The 14,604-nt window shown below is 36.4% G+C and overlaps 2 protein-coding genes across 9 annotated transcripts in view; both read left to right on the forward strand.

Annotated features, from left to right (window-relative positions):
- Positions 1-14,604, forward strand: part of PLEKHB2 (pleckstrin homology domain containing B2) — a 50,038-nt gene that overhangs the window by 25,335 nt on the left and 10,099 nt on the right. For all 8 annotated transcript variants that reach the window (XM_072788679.1, XM_072788682.1, XM_072788678.1 and 5 more), the window contains 2 exons: positions 3,646-3,685; positions 5,863-5,952. In XM_072788679.1, the coding sequence (XP_072644780.1) occupies positions 3,646-3,685; positions 5,863-5,952 (130 nt within the window). The remainder of the gene's footprint in view (positions 1-3,645; positions 3,686-5,862; positions 5,953-14,604) is intronic.
- Positions 3,848-4,485, forward strand: LOC140611792 (signal recognition particle 19 kDa protein-like). The gene has a single exon (XM_072788685.1). The coding sequence runs from the start codon at positions 3,916-3,918 to the stop codon at positions 4,342-4,344; it is 429 nt and encodes a 142-aa protein (XP_072644786.1). The 5' UTR covers positions 3,848-3,915; the 3' UTR covers positions 4,345-4,485.

The raw sequence follows: 14,604 nt of genomic DNA on the forward strand, positions 1-14,604 counted from the left end.
CACTGAAAATTACAAGACATTGATGAAAGAAATTGAGGATGATACAAATGGGAAAGATATGTGTTTATGGATTGGAAGAATTAATATTGTTAGAATGTTCCTACTCCTCAAGCCATCTGTAAATTCAGTGTAGTTCCCATCAGTTTAAATGCCATTTTTCAAATAGAACAATCTTAAAATTCAAGGGGGAACCACAAAAGACCTTGAATAGCTAGAAAAAGAACAAATTTGGAGACCTCACAATTCCTGATTTCAAACTTTATTACAAAGCTATAGTAATCAAAACAGTGTGGTATAGGCATAAACATAGACACATAGGCCATTGTAACAGAATCAAGAGTCCAGAAATAAACCCATGCGTATATAGTCAATATATATTTTTAAATTTTTATTTATTATTTATTTAAGTAATCTCTACACCCAGCATATGGCTCAAACCCATGACCTGAGATCGAGTGGTGTGCTTTTCTGACTGAGCCAGTTTAGGTGTATTTGATGAGGGAGCCAAGGATACTCAATGATGAAAGGATAAACTATTAAATGATGCTGGGAAAACTGGATAATCCCATGCAAAAGAATGAAATGGGAATGCTAACTTAGACCACTCACACAGATTAGTTCAGAATGATTTAAAAACTTAAATATAAGAAGAGCCTAAACTGTTAAACCACTGGAAGAAAACATAGGGAAAAAGCTCCCTTTTTCTTTTCTAAATTCTTGTAAGTTAACATATAATGCTATATCACTTTGAAGTGTACAATACAGTGATCCAATAATTCTGTACATTACGTAGTGTTCATTGTGATAAATTGTACTTTTAATTATCTTCACCATGTCACCCATATCTCCCACTCACCTCCCCTCTAGCAACCATCCATTTGCATGGTTAAGACTATGCTTTTTGATTTGTCTCTCTCTTTTTTCCTTTGTTCATTTCTTTTATTTCTCAAATTCCTCAAATGAGTGAAATCATATGGTATTTATCTTTCTCTGACTGGCTTATTTTGCTTAGCATACTACTCTCTAGCTCCATCCATGCTGTTGCAAATGGCATGCAAGATGCCATTCTTTATGGCTGAATAATATTCCTGTGTGTGTATACACGTCATATACATACGTGTGTATACATATACATATTTGTATATGCATATACGTAACATTCATGTTTAGACATACATACATACACACACACTACTTTATCCATTTATCTATTGATAGACATTTGGACTGCTATTTGGCCCTGTAAATAATACTGCAGTAAACATAGGGGTGGCATATACCTCTTCAAATAAGTGTTTTCATATTCCTTGGGTAAATATTCAGTAGTGCAATTACTGGATCATAAGGTTCCATTTTTAATTTTTTGAGGAACCTCTGTACTGTTTTCTGTGGTGGTTTCACCAGTTTGCATTCCCACCTTCAGTGCAAGAGGGCTCCTTTTTCACATCTTCACCAACACATATTTTTTGTGTTGATTTTAGTTATTCTGGCAGTTAGGAGCTGATATCTCATTTTGGTTTTGATTTGCATTTCCCCAGTGATGAGTGATGTTGAGCATCTTTTCGGCCATCTGGATGTCTCTTTGGAGAAATGTCTTCATGTCTTCTGCTCTGTTTAATTGGATTATTTGGTTTTTGGGTGTTGAGTTTTAGAAGTTCTTTATATTTTTTGGATACTAACCTATATCAGATCTACCATTTGCAAATATCTTTTCCCATTTGGTAGGTTTTCTTTTAGTTTTGTTGGTTGTTTCCTTTGTTGTGGGGAAGCTTTTACCTTGATGTAGTCCCAATAGTTTATTTTTACTTTTGTATTCCTTGCCTCAGGAGATATATCAAGAAGTTCCTATGGCTGATGGGTCAGAGAAGTTACTGCCTGTATTCTCTTCTTAGGTCCTTAATCCATTTTGAGTTTATTTTTGTGTATCATGTAAGAAAGTAGTAGTTTTGGGGGGAAAGCTCTTTAACATTGGTCTTGGCAATGATTTTTTTTTTGGTATAACTATAGAAGCAAAGGTAAAAGTAAACATGGACTACAGCAAATTGTAAAGCTTCTGCACAGCAAAAGAAACGACAGAAAAATGGAAAGACATCCTATGGAATGGTAGAAGGTATTTGTAAACTATCTACATAATAAGGGCTTAGTATCCAAAATGTATAAGGAACTTGTACAACTTCATAGCAGAAACCCACAGTTTTATTTCAAAATGGGCAAAGGACTTGAATAATTTTCCAAAGATCTACAAATGGCCAACAGGAAAAGATGCTCAGCATCACTAATCACCAGGGCAATGCAAATCAAAGTCATAATGAGATTACTTCACGTCTCCTAGAATGGCTGTTATTAAAAAGATGAAAGATAAGTGTTTGTGAGAATGTAGAGAAAAGGGAACTCTGGGCACTCTTGGCAGGAATGTAAATTGGTACAAGCCACTATGGATGTATTATGGTGGTTCCTCAAAAAACTACCATATGATCTAGCAGTCTCCCTCTGGATATATGTCTTAGAGGAAACGAAATCATTATCTTGAAGAGATACTTGCACCCACGTGTTCAATGCAGCATTATTCACATTATCCAGGACATGAAACAGCCTCAGCAGTTGTTGATGGATAAATGGTTAAAGAAAATGTGACACACACACACGCGTGCAATATTTAATCGTGAAAAAAAGAAGGAAATTCTGCCTTTTGCAATAGCATGGATGAACCTTGAGGACATTGTGCTAAGTGAAATAAATTAAAGACATACTGTATGTTCTCTCTCACTTTTAGAATCTAAAAAAGCCAAATTTCTAGAAATAGTAGAATGACTGGTGGTTTCCCAGGGCTGTTGGTTGGGGGAAATGGACAGATGTTGGTCAAAGGGTATAAACTTTCAGCTATGTGATGAATAAGTTCTGGGCATCTAATATAGTATGGTGATTATAATGAACAAATGCTTTATTATATACTTGAACAGGTTAAGGGAGTAGATTTCTAATATCACCAGAAAAAAAAAAAACAAAGCAATTATGTGAGGGGATGAAGGTATTAATCTTATTGTTTTATATATATATATATATATGTATATATATATATATGTATATATTTGTTTTATATATATGTATATAAGTTTATATATATATAAAACAAAATGATTATCACAATATATATATGAGATCATCATGTTATATACCTTAAACTTAAATGTTATATGTCAGTTTCTAAAGGTAACCAAAAAAATACCAGCATTATTTTCAGTTACCAAAAAATTGACAATCTAAATCTCATATCATGGAACATTATGTAGCCATTAAAAAACAAATGCAGTAGATCTGTGTGTGTGACCTGAACTGAATAAAGCAAGTTGCAGTATAGTAAGCAGAGTGCATTTTCTATTTACTAAAGAGTGAAGCAAAAACTGTATAGTAATAAGATTATGCTTTAAATATTATATAGTGTATATAGCACAGATATATATTTTTTGTGTATTATGTATTTCTTGTGCATGTCTCAAATGCTTTGAATGAGTCTTGAGGTAAGGGCTGAAGACCTGTTCTTGAAACAAGTGTTTTCAGAAATTTTGATACCAACACAGGCTTGAGAATCATTGAACTAGATGTTGGATTGCTTTATATAAAAACATTCCTTTTTCTTTTCTCTAGAGCCTGGAAATTTACACTCCAGGATTCCAGGATAAACACAGTAAGTTGCTAAAGGCAGTCACCAGAAACGTTTTCATTTAGTCTTGCTGTAACAAATGAGAGCCTAAGGGATTAGGAAAGGAAAATGGGGATGGGTCTCTTGGCCATCTAGCCAAGGCTGAATAGTCATAGCTGGGCAGGGCACCTTTTGCTGATATGAGAGCAAGTTAGATTCTGCCAAACCTTTTAAAAAGGCAAGAGGAGGCCTGCACGCCCCGGTCCCCGGCGGAGATGGCGTGCGCCGCCGTGCGGTCCCTGGCTGAGCAGGACAGGTTCATCTGCATCTACCCCACGTACCTGAACAACAAGAAGACCATCGCCGAGGGCCGGCGCATCCCCATCAGCAAGGCTGTTGAAAATCCTACAGCTACTGAGATTCAAGATGTGTGCTCAGCAGTCGGACTTAATGTATTCCTTGAGAAAAATAAAATGTACTCTAGAGAGTGGAATTGTGATGTTCAGTACAGGGGCAGAGTCTGGGTCCAACTCAAGCAGGAAGACGGCAGCCTCTGTTTCGTACAGTTCCCATCACGTAAGTCAGTAATGTATGCAGCAGAAATGATACCTAAACTAAAAACAAGGACACAAAAAACAGGAGGTGGGGACCAAAGTCTTCAGCAAGGAGAGGGAAGTAAAAAAGGAAAAGGAAAGAAGAAGTGACCGCGTATGGGAGCCACGTCTGGTACTACTGAGAGAGACCATGAACGAAGGCTTCTAATTCAAGAGAAACAGAAGCTTTTTATTTGCATCATTTAACCGAACTATGGACATCTCTGCCTCTCAGCTTCAGCATCAGAGTTGACAGTGAAGTAAATTTGCATCAGAACTTTGCATCTAGCTCTTACGCAGTATAAAAGAAAATTTTGTTTGCTTTTCAACACAGTTTTTGTGGAAGAAAGAAGCATATTTTTAAATGGACAGTGAACTCTACCATAAGTTACTTGAAATCCTGTATCTGTCCTGTGTGTAAACATGTTTTAGATAAATGAGTTTAATTAAAGATTCGAAATGCACATTTTCTTCAACGTCTAGTTAATGAAATAAAATTTGAAACTGGAAAAAAAATAAAAAGGCAAGAGGAGCCCTCTGGATATAGGCAACACTGGTTCAAGTGTTAGCTTCTAGAAATGTCTGTTATCTAGAAATTTTTGCAACACTTTGGGTTCTGTGATCTACAGGGATGGCTCATAAAGGACTGCAGAGTCCTTTCTATCACATAGCATCTCAGCCTTGTGAAACAAGCATTTTTGGAACTTGTACTTGACTCTAGTTCTGCTTCTGAGGTCACTGAGACAGGTAAATCCCATTTGTAGGGGCTTATAATGCCATGCTCGCGTGTGTCAGAATCAAAGCAACTTTTGTGGTCAACATTTTTATTCTTCAGATGGGATTTTTTTCTTTTATCTCTCTAGGAAGAAAAAGTAGAGGAAGCTTATAAAAGAAAGATAATTTGTGCAGGTGGAAAAAGAAAGTACAAAAGACTTAATATCCAAATGTCATTGTTTCCTACTCCTGTTAGTCCAAGATAGTTCCTCCTAAGCCTGTTCTGCAACTCCAGTTACCTTTTCTTTGATAAAAAATCTTCATGGCTGAAATCAGTATTAATGATCCATATAGTTAGAGGTAAGATTCCAAGATGATTCTTTGTATGGAATTTTTTTTTTTTTTTGGTATAGATTTTTTTTTTTTTAAATAGTGCATAGATTTTTCTTTTCACTGGGAAGTAATTTAATGAAGAATTTTTTTTTATTTATTTTTATTTTTTTTATTTTTTTTGAAGAATTTTTTTTTAAATAAAAAAACAGACTGTAGAACAATCTCTGCTATATTTCAGACTGTAGGATTTTTATTCAACAAAAGAGTTGTTGAGAGTGACACATCTTTGAAAAGGCCTGGGTAATGGAGACTCTGTGCCTCCTTGGGCCATGAGAGCTTTGTTCTTGCCTCCTGCAGATGGCTGAAGACGCCCCCCCCCCCCCTCCTGAATTCAAAGGTTACTAGAGTTCAGGGTTGAAAGGGAATGGTGGGGAGATACTTCTGTTCACTGCTTCTCACAGAGCTGTTGTATTTGCTGTTCTAATTTTTAAGAATTTGCTAAATAAAATATATATGCATAGAATCCTAAGAACTTATGGTTGCTTTGTGACAACCTCTTTCATTCTTTGTCTCTTCTCATAGGCTTATGTTGGCTCAGAAGTCCTGTATGATGAAACAACTGTGGCTTCTTCCCCACCTCCTTACACAGCCTATGCCACACCAACCCCTGAGGTAGGGAGCGAATCTTGGCATTTTGGAATCCAAATGAAGGGAAGTTGGGGTCTCTGTGCCACTATCCTTTTATTTTAAGAAATAAATTTTTTAAGAACTCCTTGAGCCAGTAAGAGATTATTTTCTTTCATAAAATTTATAATCTTCATGTTTACATTTTTAAAAGATCTAAAAATGATTCATGTTAATGGTAGTTGCTTTCATAATATGGTATTGATGATTTATGGTTTATACTTAATGATTTACTGGAATTCTCTTTATAATCTGAAAAACTGCTTTAATTTTGAAAAAGAAAACAAACCCAAAACCTTAAAAAATCACATACCAAATACTTTGGGGGTATCTCCTAGTTAGAATTGCCAAATGCTTAGTCCTACATATAGAAGTCTGTTGTGGAAGGTACTTCTGTTTTGTTTTTTTAACTTTTAATTTTGAAATAATTATAGATTTACAGGAAGTTGCAAAAATAATATGTAGAGATCCTATGTACTCTTCACCCAGCTCCCCAGTTGTTACTTGTTAGATAAAATGAAAACCAGGAATGTGAAATGGGCACAATATTTATGTCTGGTTTTGTGTCACTTTATCATATGTATAGATTTGTGTAACCAGCTCCTCTCCTCGGTCAAGATCTAAAACTTCACAAAATCTCCCTTCTACACCCTTACATAGTCCTACCTCCTTCCCTTTCCTAACTCTGTGGTTTGTTCTCTGTCTATATGATTTTGTCATTTCCACAGTGTTACATAAATGGAGTCATACAGCACGTGATCACATGAGTTTTTTTTGAGTTTAGTATTTTCCACTTAGCACAGTGCCCTTAAGACCCATCCAGATTGTTGCATGTGTACCCCATTAAGTATTGAGGGGGCATATTTACCTGTTGGACTTGTCACAGAGTTCTGGCTATTACCAATAAACCTACTGTGAACACTCATCATGTACAGGTTTTTGTACAAACATAAAGTTGATTTCTCTGGAAAAAATGCCTCCAAATGGAATTGCTGGATGGTATGGTAAGTACGTGGTTAGTTTTTTAAAAAGCTAACAAACTGCTTTCCAGAATGACTTTACCATTTCACTTATGAGTATTCTAGTTTCTCTGCATCCTCCCCAGCATTAAGTGGTATCACTGTTTGTTTTATTTTAGCTGTTCTAACAGGTGTTTAAGTCTTAACACCTGTAGTGATCTTACACATTCTGATCTTTTTTTTTGTTTTGTTTTTAAAGATTTTATTTATTCATTCATGAGAGACACAGAGAGAAAGAGAGAGAGGCAGAGACATGGGCAGAGGGAGGAGAAGCAGGCTCCATGTAAGGAGCCTGACACGGGACTCAATCCTGGGACCCTGGGATCATGCCCTGAGCCAAAGGCAGACACTCAACCATGGAGCCAGCCAGGTGTTCCACACATTCAGATCTTAATTTGCGTTTCCCTAATAGCTAGTGATGTTGCCATTTTTTATTACTTGCGATCATATATCCTGTTCAGTAAAATGTCACCTCAGGTTTTTTGCTTGTTTTCTAATTATTATTTTTTTTAACGTTGACTTTTGGAATTCTTATATATGTTTGAGATAGCAGCCCTCTGTCAGATATGTGTTCTGTAGCATGTGTTTTTATTCTCTTAATAATGCCTTTCACAGAATTTTAATTTTCATGCAGTCCAGTTTATCACTTTTTATGGTTTGTGCTTTTGTTGTCACGTTTCACACTTAACCCAGACCAGGTTTCCTAAGGTTTTCTCCTATGTTATTTTTTGAAAGTTTTATAGTCTCAGGACTTACATTTAAGTGTTTTCTTTTTTTTTCATTTAAGTGTTTTCCATTGTGAGTTAATTTTTTTTGTAATGTGTTAGAGTTAAAAGTCTTCTTTTTTTTTTTTTTTGGAGTATAGATGTCTAATTGTTCCACTACAATTTGTTAGAAAGACTTTTAGTTCTTTTTGGAATTGCTTTTGCATTTCTGTCACAAATCAGTTGGCTGTATTTGTGTGTGTCCATTTCTGGGGTCTCTGTTCAGTTCTATTGATCTGTGTGTTTTTCTTCCTCTGACACCACACAGACTTGATTACTATAGCTGTATAAAAAGTGTTGAGATTGGGTAGACTGATATCCTACTTTATTCTTCCTTCTCAGAATTCCCTTAACTATACTGGTTCCATTTCCTTTCCATATGAAAGTCTAAATCTACAATAAAATCTTCTTGATAGATTTTGATAGAAATTGTTTTAAACCTATGTATCAGGGGATCCCTGCCTGGCCTAGTGGTTTGGTGCCTGCCTTAGGCCCAAGGCGTGATTCTGGGGTCCTGGGATCGAGTCCTGCGTTGGGCTCCCTGCATGGAGCCTGCTTGTCCCTCTGCCTGTGTCTCTGCCTCTTGTTCTTTCTGTGTCTCTCACGAATAAATAAATAAAATCTTTTAAAAAAAATAAAAAAAAAATAAACCTAAGTATCAGGTTTTTGGGGGGAGAATTGACATCTTTATTATGTTGAGTTTTCCAGTCAATGAATGGACTTTTAGATGCTCTTTGATTTTTTTTTTCACCATTTTGTAGTTTCAATATAAAAATCTTGTACGTTTTGTTAGATTTATACTTTAGTATTTCTTTTTTTTTTAATCTTGTCTATGATATTTTATTTTAAATTTCAATTTCCCCAAGGTTTTTGATTTTTGTTTGTTGATCTTATAGCTTGTGAACTTACTAAGCTCACTTACTGGTTCTAGGAGTATTCTTTTGTACTTCTTTGGGATATGCTACATAGACAACCATGTCATCTACAAATAGAGTTTTACTTCTTCCTTTCCAATCTGTGTGCCTTCTATTTCCTTGCCCTGGTTGGAATTTCTAAGTAAGTTGAGGAAGTTCCCTTCTTTCCTAGTTTTCTGAGAGGGTTGTTTTCTTGTTTTGTTTTGTTGTTTTTTAATCATGAATAGGTGTTGAATTTTGTCAAATACTTTTTCTACATAATTTCATATGGCCATGTGATTTTTTTTTTTAACCTGCTAATATGATCATTGATTTTCAAATACTGAACCAGCCTTGCATCCCTGGAATAAACCTCACTTAGTTGGGTGTATAATTCTTTTCATTTCTTGCTGAATTCTGTCTTTGCTAATATTGTTAAAAATGTTTGCATTTATATTCATGAAGGATATTGATCTGTAGTGGGGTTTTTTTGTACTCTTATTTTGGTATCAGGTAATACTGGATTTATAGAATGAGTTTTGAGAAGTGTTCCCTGCTCTTCTATTTCTTAGAGAGATTATATAGAGTTGGTGTTTCTTATTTAAATGTTTGGCAGAAATCTCCAGTGAGATAGTCTGGGCCTGAAGATTTTTTTGGGGGGTATTTTTAATTACAAATTCTATTTTCTTAATAATTATAGGACTGTTCATCCTCTGTTTCATATTGAGTGGGTTGTAGTAATTTGTACTTTTTGTGGAATTGGTCCTTAGCATATAAGTTGTCTGATTTACATGTGCAACTCTGTTGTTTGGTCAAGAGGCACTTATATTTTCTTGGTGGATTAACTGTATTATAATGTAATGACCCTTTCTGTTTCTTTTGTCTGATGCCTGCTCTGATATTGATATAGCCACTTCTGCGTACTTTTTATTGTTTGCATGCTATCTCTTCCCATCTTTTTTCTTTCAAGCTACATATATCATTACATTTGAAGTGAGTTTCTCATAGGCAGTATGTAATTGGGTCATCTCTCCTTGTATTTATGACAAATTATCTTGTAATTGATATGTTAAGGCGATTTACATTTAATGTAATTTTTGATATGTTAGGTTTAAGTATGCCACTTGTTTTTTGTTTTCCTTTGGTTCTCTTTTTAAAATTTCTCTATGTTCTCTTACGCTTTTTGTGAGTTATTTGAACATGTTTTAAAATTGCATATTTTAAAAAGATTTATTTATTTTAGGGTGGGGAGAAAGAGAGCGGGAGGAGGGGCAGAGTGAGAGAAAGAATCCAAAGCTGACAGAGCTGACGTGGGCTTTATCTCACAGCCCTGAGCTCATGGCCTGAGCCCAAACAAAGAGGGGGCACTTGACGGGATGAGCACTGGGTGTTATTCTGTATGTTGGCAAATTGAACACCAATAAAAAATAAATTTATTATTAAAAAAAAAGAGTTGGATGCTTATTTAACTAACTGAATCACTCAGCTGCCCCAAAAATTGAATTTTAATTTATCTGTAATGTTTCTTGAGTGTATCTCTTTCTATTGCCTTTTTAGTGGTTGCTCTAGTTATTATGTCATTCATATATATGTATTTTTCAAAATCAGGTGTTTACATTTCTTTTATATACGAGAACCACATTAGATGATATTAGAGATTTTGTTTCAGCTGTCAGACTTGTTAGAAAAGTCAAGCTGTGAAGAAAAGTTTATTATATTTACGTGCATTTCTGCTCTGACCATATTTTCTTACCTCCTGATGTTTCAAGATTCCTTTTTTCAATTGTTTACTTTTTGCTTGGTGAACTTCCTTTTGCCATTCTCTTAGGATCAGCTGGTAGCAAATTCTGTTTTCCTTTACCCAAGAATGTCTTGATTTCTTCTCTATTTCTGAGGGATATTTTCACTAGTATAGAAGTCTGACATTTCTTTGGACATTTGGCAAGTGTGTGCTATTTCCTTTGGCCTTCATAGTTTCTGAGGACAAATCTCCTATCATTAAAATTTTTCCCCCATGTAGGTAGTGCATTGTTTCTGGCTACTTTCTTTGTCCTTAGTTTTGAGAATTTGACTATAATGTGTTTTGGTATGGATTTTGCAGGGGCTTATCTTGTTTGGTATTCAGTTTCTTGAATATGTAGATTTTTTTCCCCTAAATTTGGGAAAATTTAGGCCATTATTTCTGGAATGTTTTTTCAGTCCTACCCCTTTTCTCTTTTGAACATAATGACATGGGTGTTAGATATCTCAGATTCTGTTAATTTTTTTTTATTGATCTATTTTCACCAATTTATACTCATGTTTACTAATTCTTTTTCTCTGTCATTTCTGTTATTAAGCTCATTCACTGTATTTTTTTATAGATTTTTTTTCTAAAAGTTTCATTTTTTATATTTTGAAAATATATAAATATGTGTATGTATCTTTACATAGTTTTTCCTGAGATTTTCTGTTTTCGTGGAGACTTTTTAAAATGTATTTCAGACATGTTCATAATTGCTTCTTGAAATATTTTTATGATAGCTGCTTTAAGAACCTTTCTAGATGATTCCAACATCTTTGTCATATTGATCTCTTTTGTTTTATTCATTTTGAAATCTTCCTGATTCTTGATATGATGAATGATTCTTGATCAAAACTTGGACATTTTCAGTATCATAAGACTGAATCTTAACTTAAATCTTGTATTTCAGTGCACTTCCTCCCAATGCTGTTATGGGTGAAGAGACAGTTACTGTGTTGCTGCCATGTAGGGATGGAAGTGTAGGTTCTCCACTAAGCCAAACTCCCAGGGGGTGGGTTTCTTGTCACCTTCTTGTCAGGAGGGTTGGGAATTTAGGCCCTCCTCCAGGTCTCTGCTGATATCAGCCTGTATGGGAATTGGAGGAGTCCTCTTTACTGCTCCCCACTAGCCTCCACTAATATTGTGGTTACTGATGAGCACTTGTTTGCCACTAGGTCTCTGCTGATTGTATCCCACAAGTCTGGAGGGGCATTGTTTGTGCCAGAAAAAGGTGGGAGTTCTGGCTCCTTACATGTTCTCCACTAACACCATGGCATGAGACTAGAGGTGTGTGTGTTGTTTACATCCGGTGGGGATGATATTCTCAGCTCCTTACTTGACCTTCTCTGATATTACTTTGGAACAGGGGCAGGGGTTGCCTTATTGCAGCCAAGTATAGAGAATGGAGGTTTACTTTCTGTACTTGGTATTGCTGGTGGAAGTTGGGGTGGGGCCACAGTTATTTCTGTAGTACTGGATGGGAGTAGAGCAGTTACTGCCTAAAAATGGTCTCTCTTGCCAGATGGCACCTTTCCTCCCAAGGATTTTGGGTAGATAGCAGGCTTTTATTGAGGCCTTTTTGTCTGTACTTAGTGGTTCCTCTCTTCTCCTTTAGCTAGTCTAGGATGTAGGAGCCAAAAAGGAAACCCAGAGAGCTCACCATCTGTCCTTAGGGTCCTGAGGTCCCTTTCAGAGTCTCCTTATGTTTCTTTTATATATTATGTTCAGGATTGTTAGTTATACTTAGCAGGAAGAATAGGGAACATCTACATTTTTGCCATCTTCCAGAAGCTTAACTCCTGTGCTCTGCTTTTATAAGACAACAGGTTTAAACCATGTAGGTATCTGTCTGACAGCAGCAACCTATTCTTCCCTATGTCATATAGTACTTGTCACATGACAACCGGAATTGTAATTGTCTGTACGCGTGTCTGTCCTCCCCTTCCCCCCACCTGCAAGTTTATAAAGAAGGCTGGGCCTTTTGTCTCCAGATTTCCCAGAATATAGTAGTCATTCACTTGGTCAGTGAAAGTTGGGTCCACTGCCCATTTCTGGCAATGCCCATTCATAGATGTCTGTTACTGGAAGATTGCCCAGTCACCTGCTGAGTTCTTAGACCTCAGGGTCTTCCTACCCAGCAACTTTCCTAGTGCTTCATATTCTTCTTCCTGGAACTGCTAAAAATTACTGAAGGGGGTTCTGCTGCTAGGCTGGCTTCCTCGCCTCCCTCAGCCTTCACAGAATTGAAGTGAGTCAGAGCTTTGCTAGGGATTAGACTTTGGCTTAAGGAAATGTTGGACTGGTTTGATTTTCTATTCAGACTACTCAAACTTTCTCCATATTAACTATATGGCTGTTTCATTTTCTTACCATTTGTATGTTCACTGGAGTGGCACTTTTAAAGATTTTATTATTTATTTCAGAGAGAGAAAGAAGATGAGTAGGGGGAAGGACAGAAAGAGAGAATCTCAAGCAGACTGCATTGAGCATGCAGCCCGATGCAGAGCTCCATCTCAGGACCCTGAGATGATGACCTGAGCCAAGATGAAGAGTTGGATGCCTAACCAGCAGAGCTACCCAGGCACTCCCCCAAGTAGCACTTTTAATTTCCTTCAAGAACTTTTCCCCTGCATTTGCAATTTGGCTAATTGCTTGGTGAAGGAGGCCCAGCTTTTGGCCTGTCTTGGCTTTCCATATGCCTTCCTCACTAAGTTTAATCATACCTAGGTTCTGATTTAAAGTGAGAGACAGGCGACTCTTCCTTTCACTTGAACACTTAAATACCATCCCAGGGTTATTAATTGGCCTCATTTCAGAATTGTTAGGTCTTGGAAATAGGAAGGCCTGAATGGGGAGAGGCAGGAACTAGTGGTTAGTGGAGCAGTGAGAACACACAAGATTTATCAATTAAGTTTGCCCATTTTATGTGCATGGTTTGTGGCACACCAAAACAAAGACCTCTGATCAGATTGGTGTAACAAATATAACAATTAAAAAGTTTGAAATATTGTGAGAATTTGCAAAATCTGACACACAGACATGAAATGAGCAAATGCTGTTGGAAAAATGGTGCCAGTACACTTGCTTGATGCAGGGTCGCCACAAACCTCCAACGTGTAAAATTATAGCATCTACAAAGTGTAGTAAAGCAAGGCACAATAAAACAAGGTATGACTATATATCTTTTTGAGTCATGTTTTCATTTTTATCCATTTTTATACCCAGAAGTAGAATTGTTGCATCTTATGGTAGTTCTGTTTTTAATTATTTGAGGAACCTCCATGCTATTTGCCATAGTGGCTACGCTAATTTATGTTCCTGCCAACAGTGCACAGAGTTTCCATTTTTCCACATTCTCACTGCCACTTGTTACTTGTTTTTTGTTTATGTTTTTTGATAGTAGCCATTCTAACAAGTATGAGGTGATTTCTCATTGTGTTTTTGATTTTCATTTCTCTGATGATAAGTGATGTTAAACATTCTTATATTTGTTGGCTGTCTGTGGAAAAATGTCTATTCAGATTCTCTGACCATTTTAGTTTTGTTGTTGTTATTAATGAGTTGTATGACTTTCTTTTATATGTTTTGGATATTAATCCCTTATCAGATAAATGATTTGCAAATATTTTCTCCCATTTAATAGGTTGCCTTTTTTTTTTTTTAAGATTTTATTTATTTATTTATTTATTCATGAGAGGCACACAGAGAGAGGCAGAGACATAGGCAGAGGGAGAAGCAGGCTCCAGGCAGGGAGCCCGATGTGGGACTCATCCTGGAACTTCAGGATCATGCCCTGAGCGAAAGGCAGATGCTTAACCTCTGAGCCACCCAGGCACCCCTAAGTAGGTTGCCTTTTCATTTCATTGACTGTTTCCTTTGCTGTGCAGAAAATTTTTATTTTTTTATTATTAAGTAATTAGGAGGAGGAGGAGCAGAGGGAGAGAGAATCTTAAGAAGGCTCCGTGCCCTGTGCTAAGCCTGATGCGGGGCTTGATCTCATGACCTGAGCCAAGATCAAGAGTTGGCCATTTACAAAAGACATGAACAGAAATCTCACAGAGGAAGACATAGACATGGCCAACATGCACATGAGAAAATGCTCTGCATCACTTGCCATCAGGGAAATACAAATCAAAACCACAATGAGATACCACCTCACACCAGTGAGAATGGGGAAAATT

This window comes from Canis lupus, chromosome 20, assembly GCF_048164855.1.
Source record: "Canis lupus baileyi chromosome 20, mCanLup2.hap1, whole genome shotgun sequence".
NCBI classification, from domain to species: domain Eukaryota; kingdom Metazoa; phylum Chordata; class Mammalia; order Carnivora; family Canidae; genus Canis; species Canis lupus.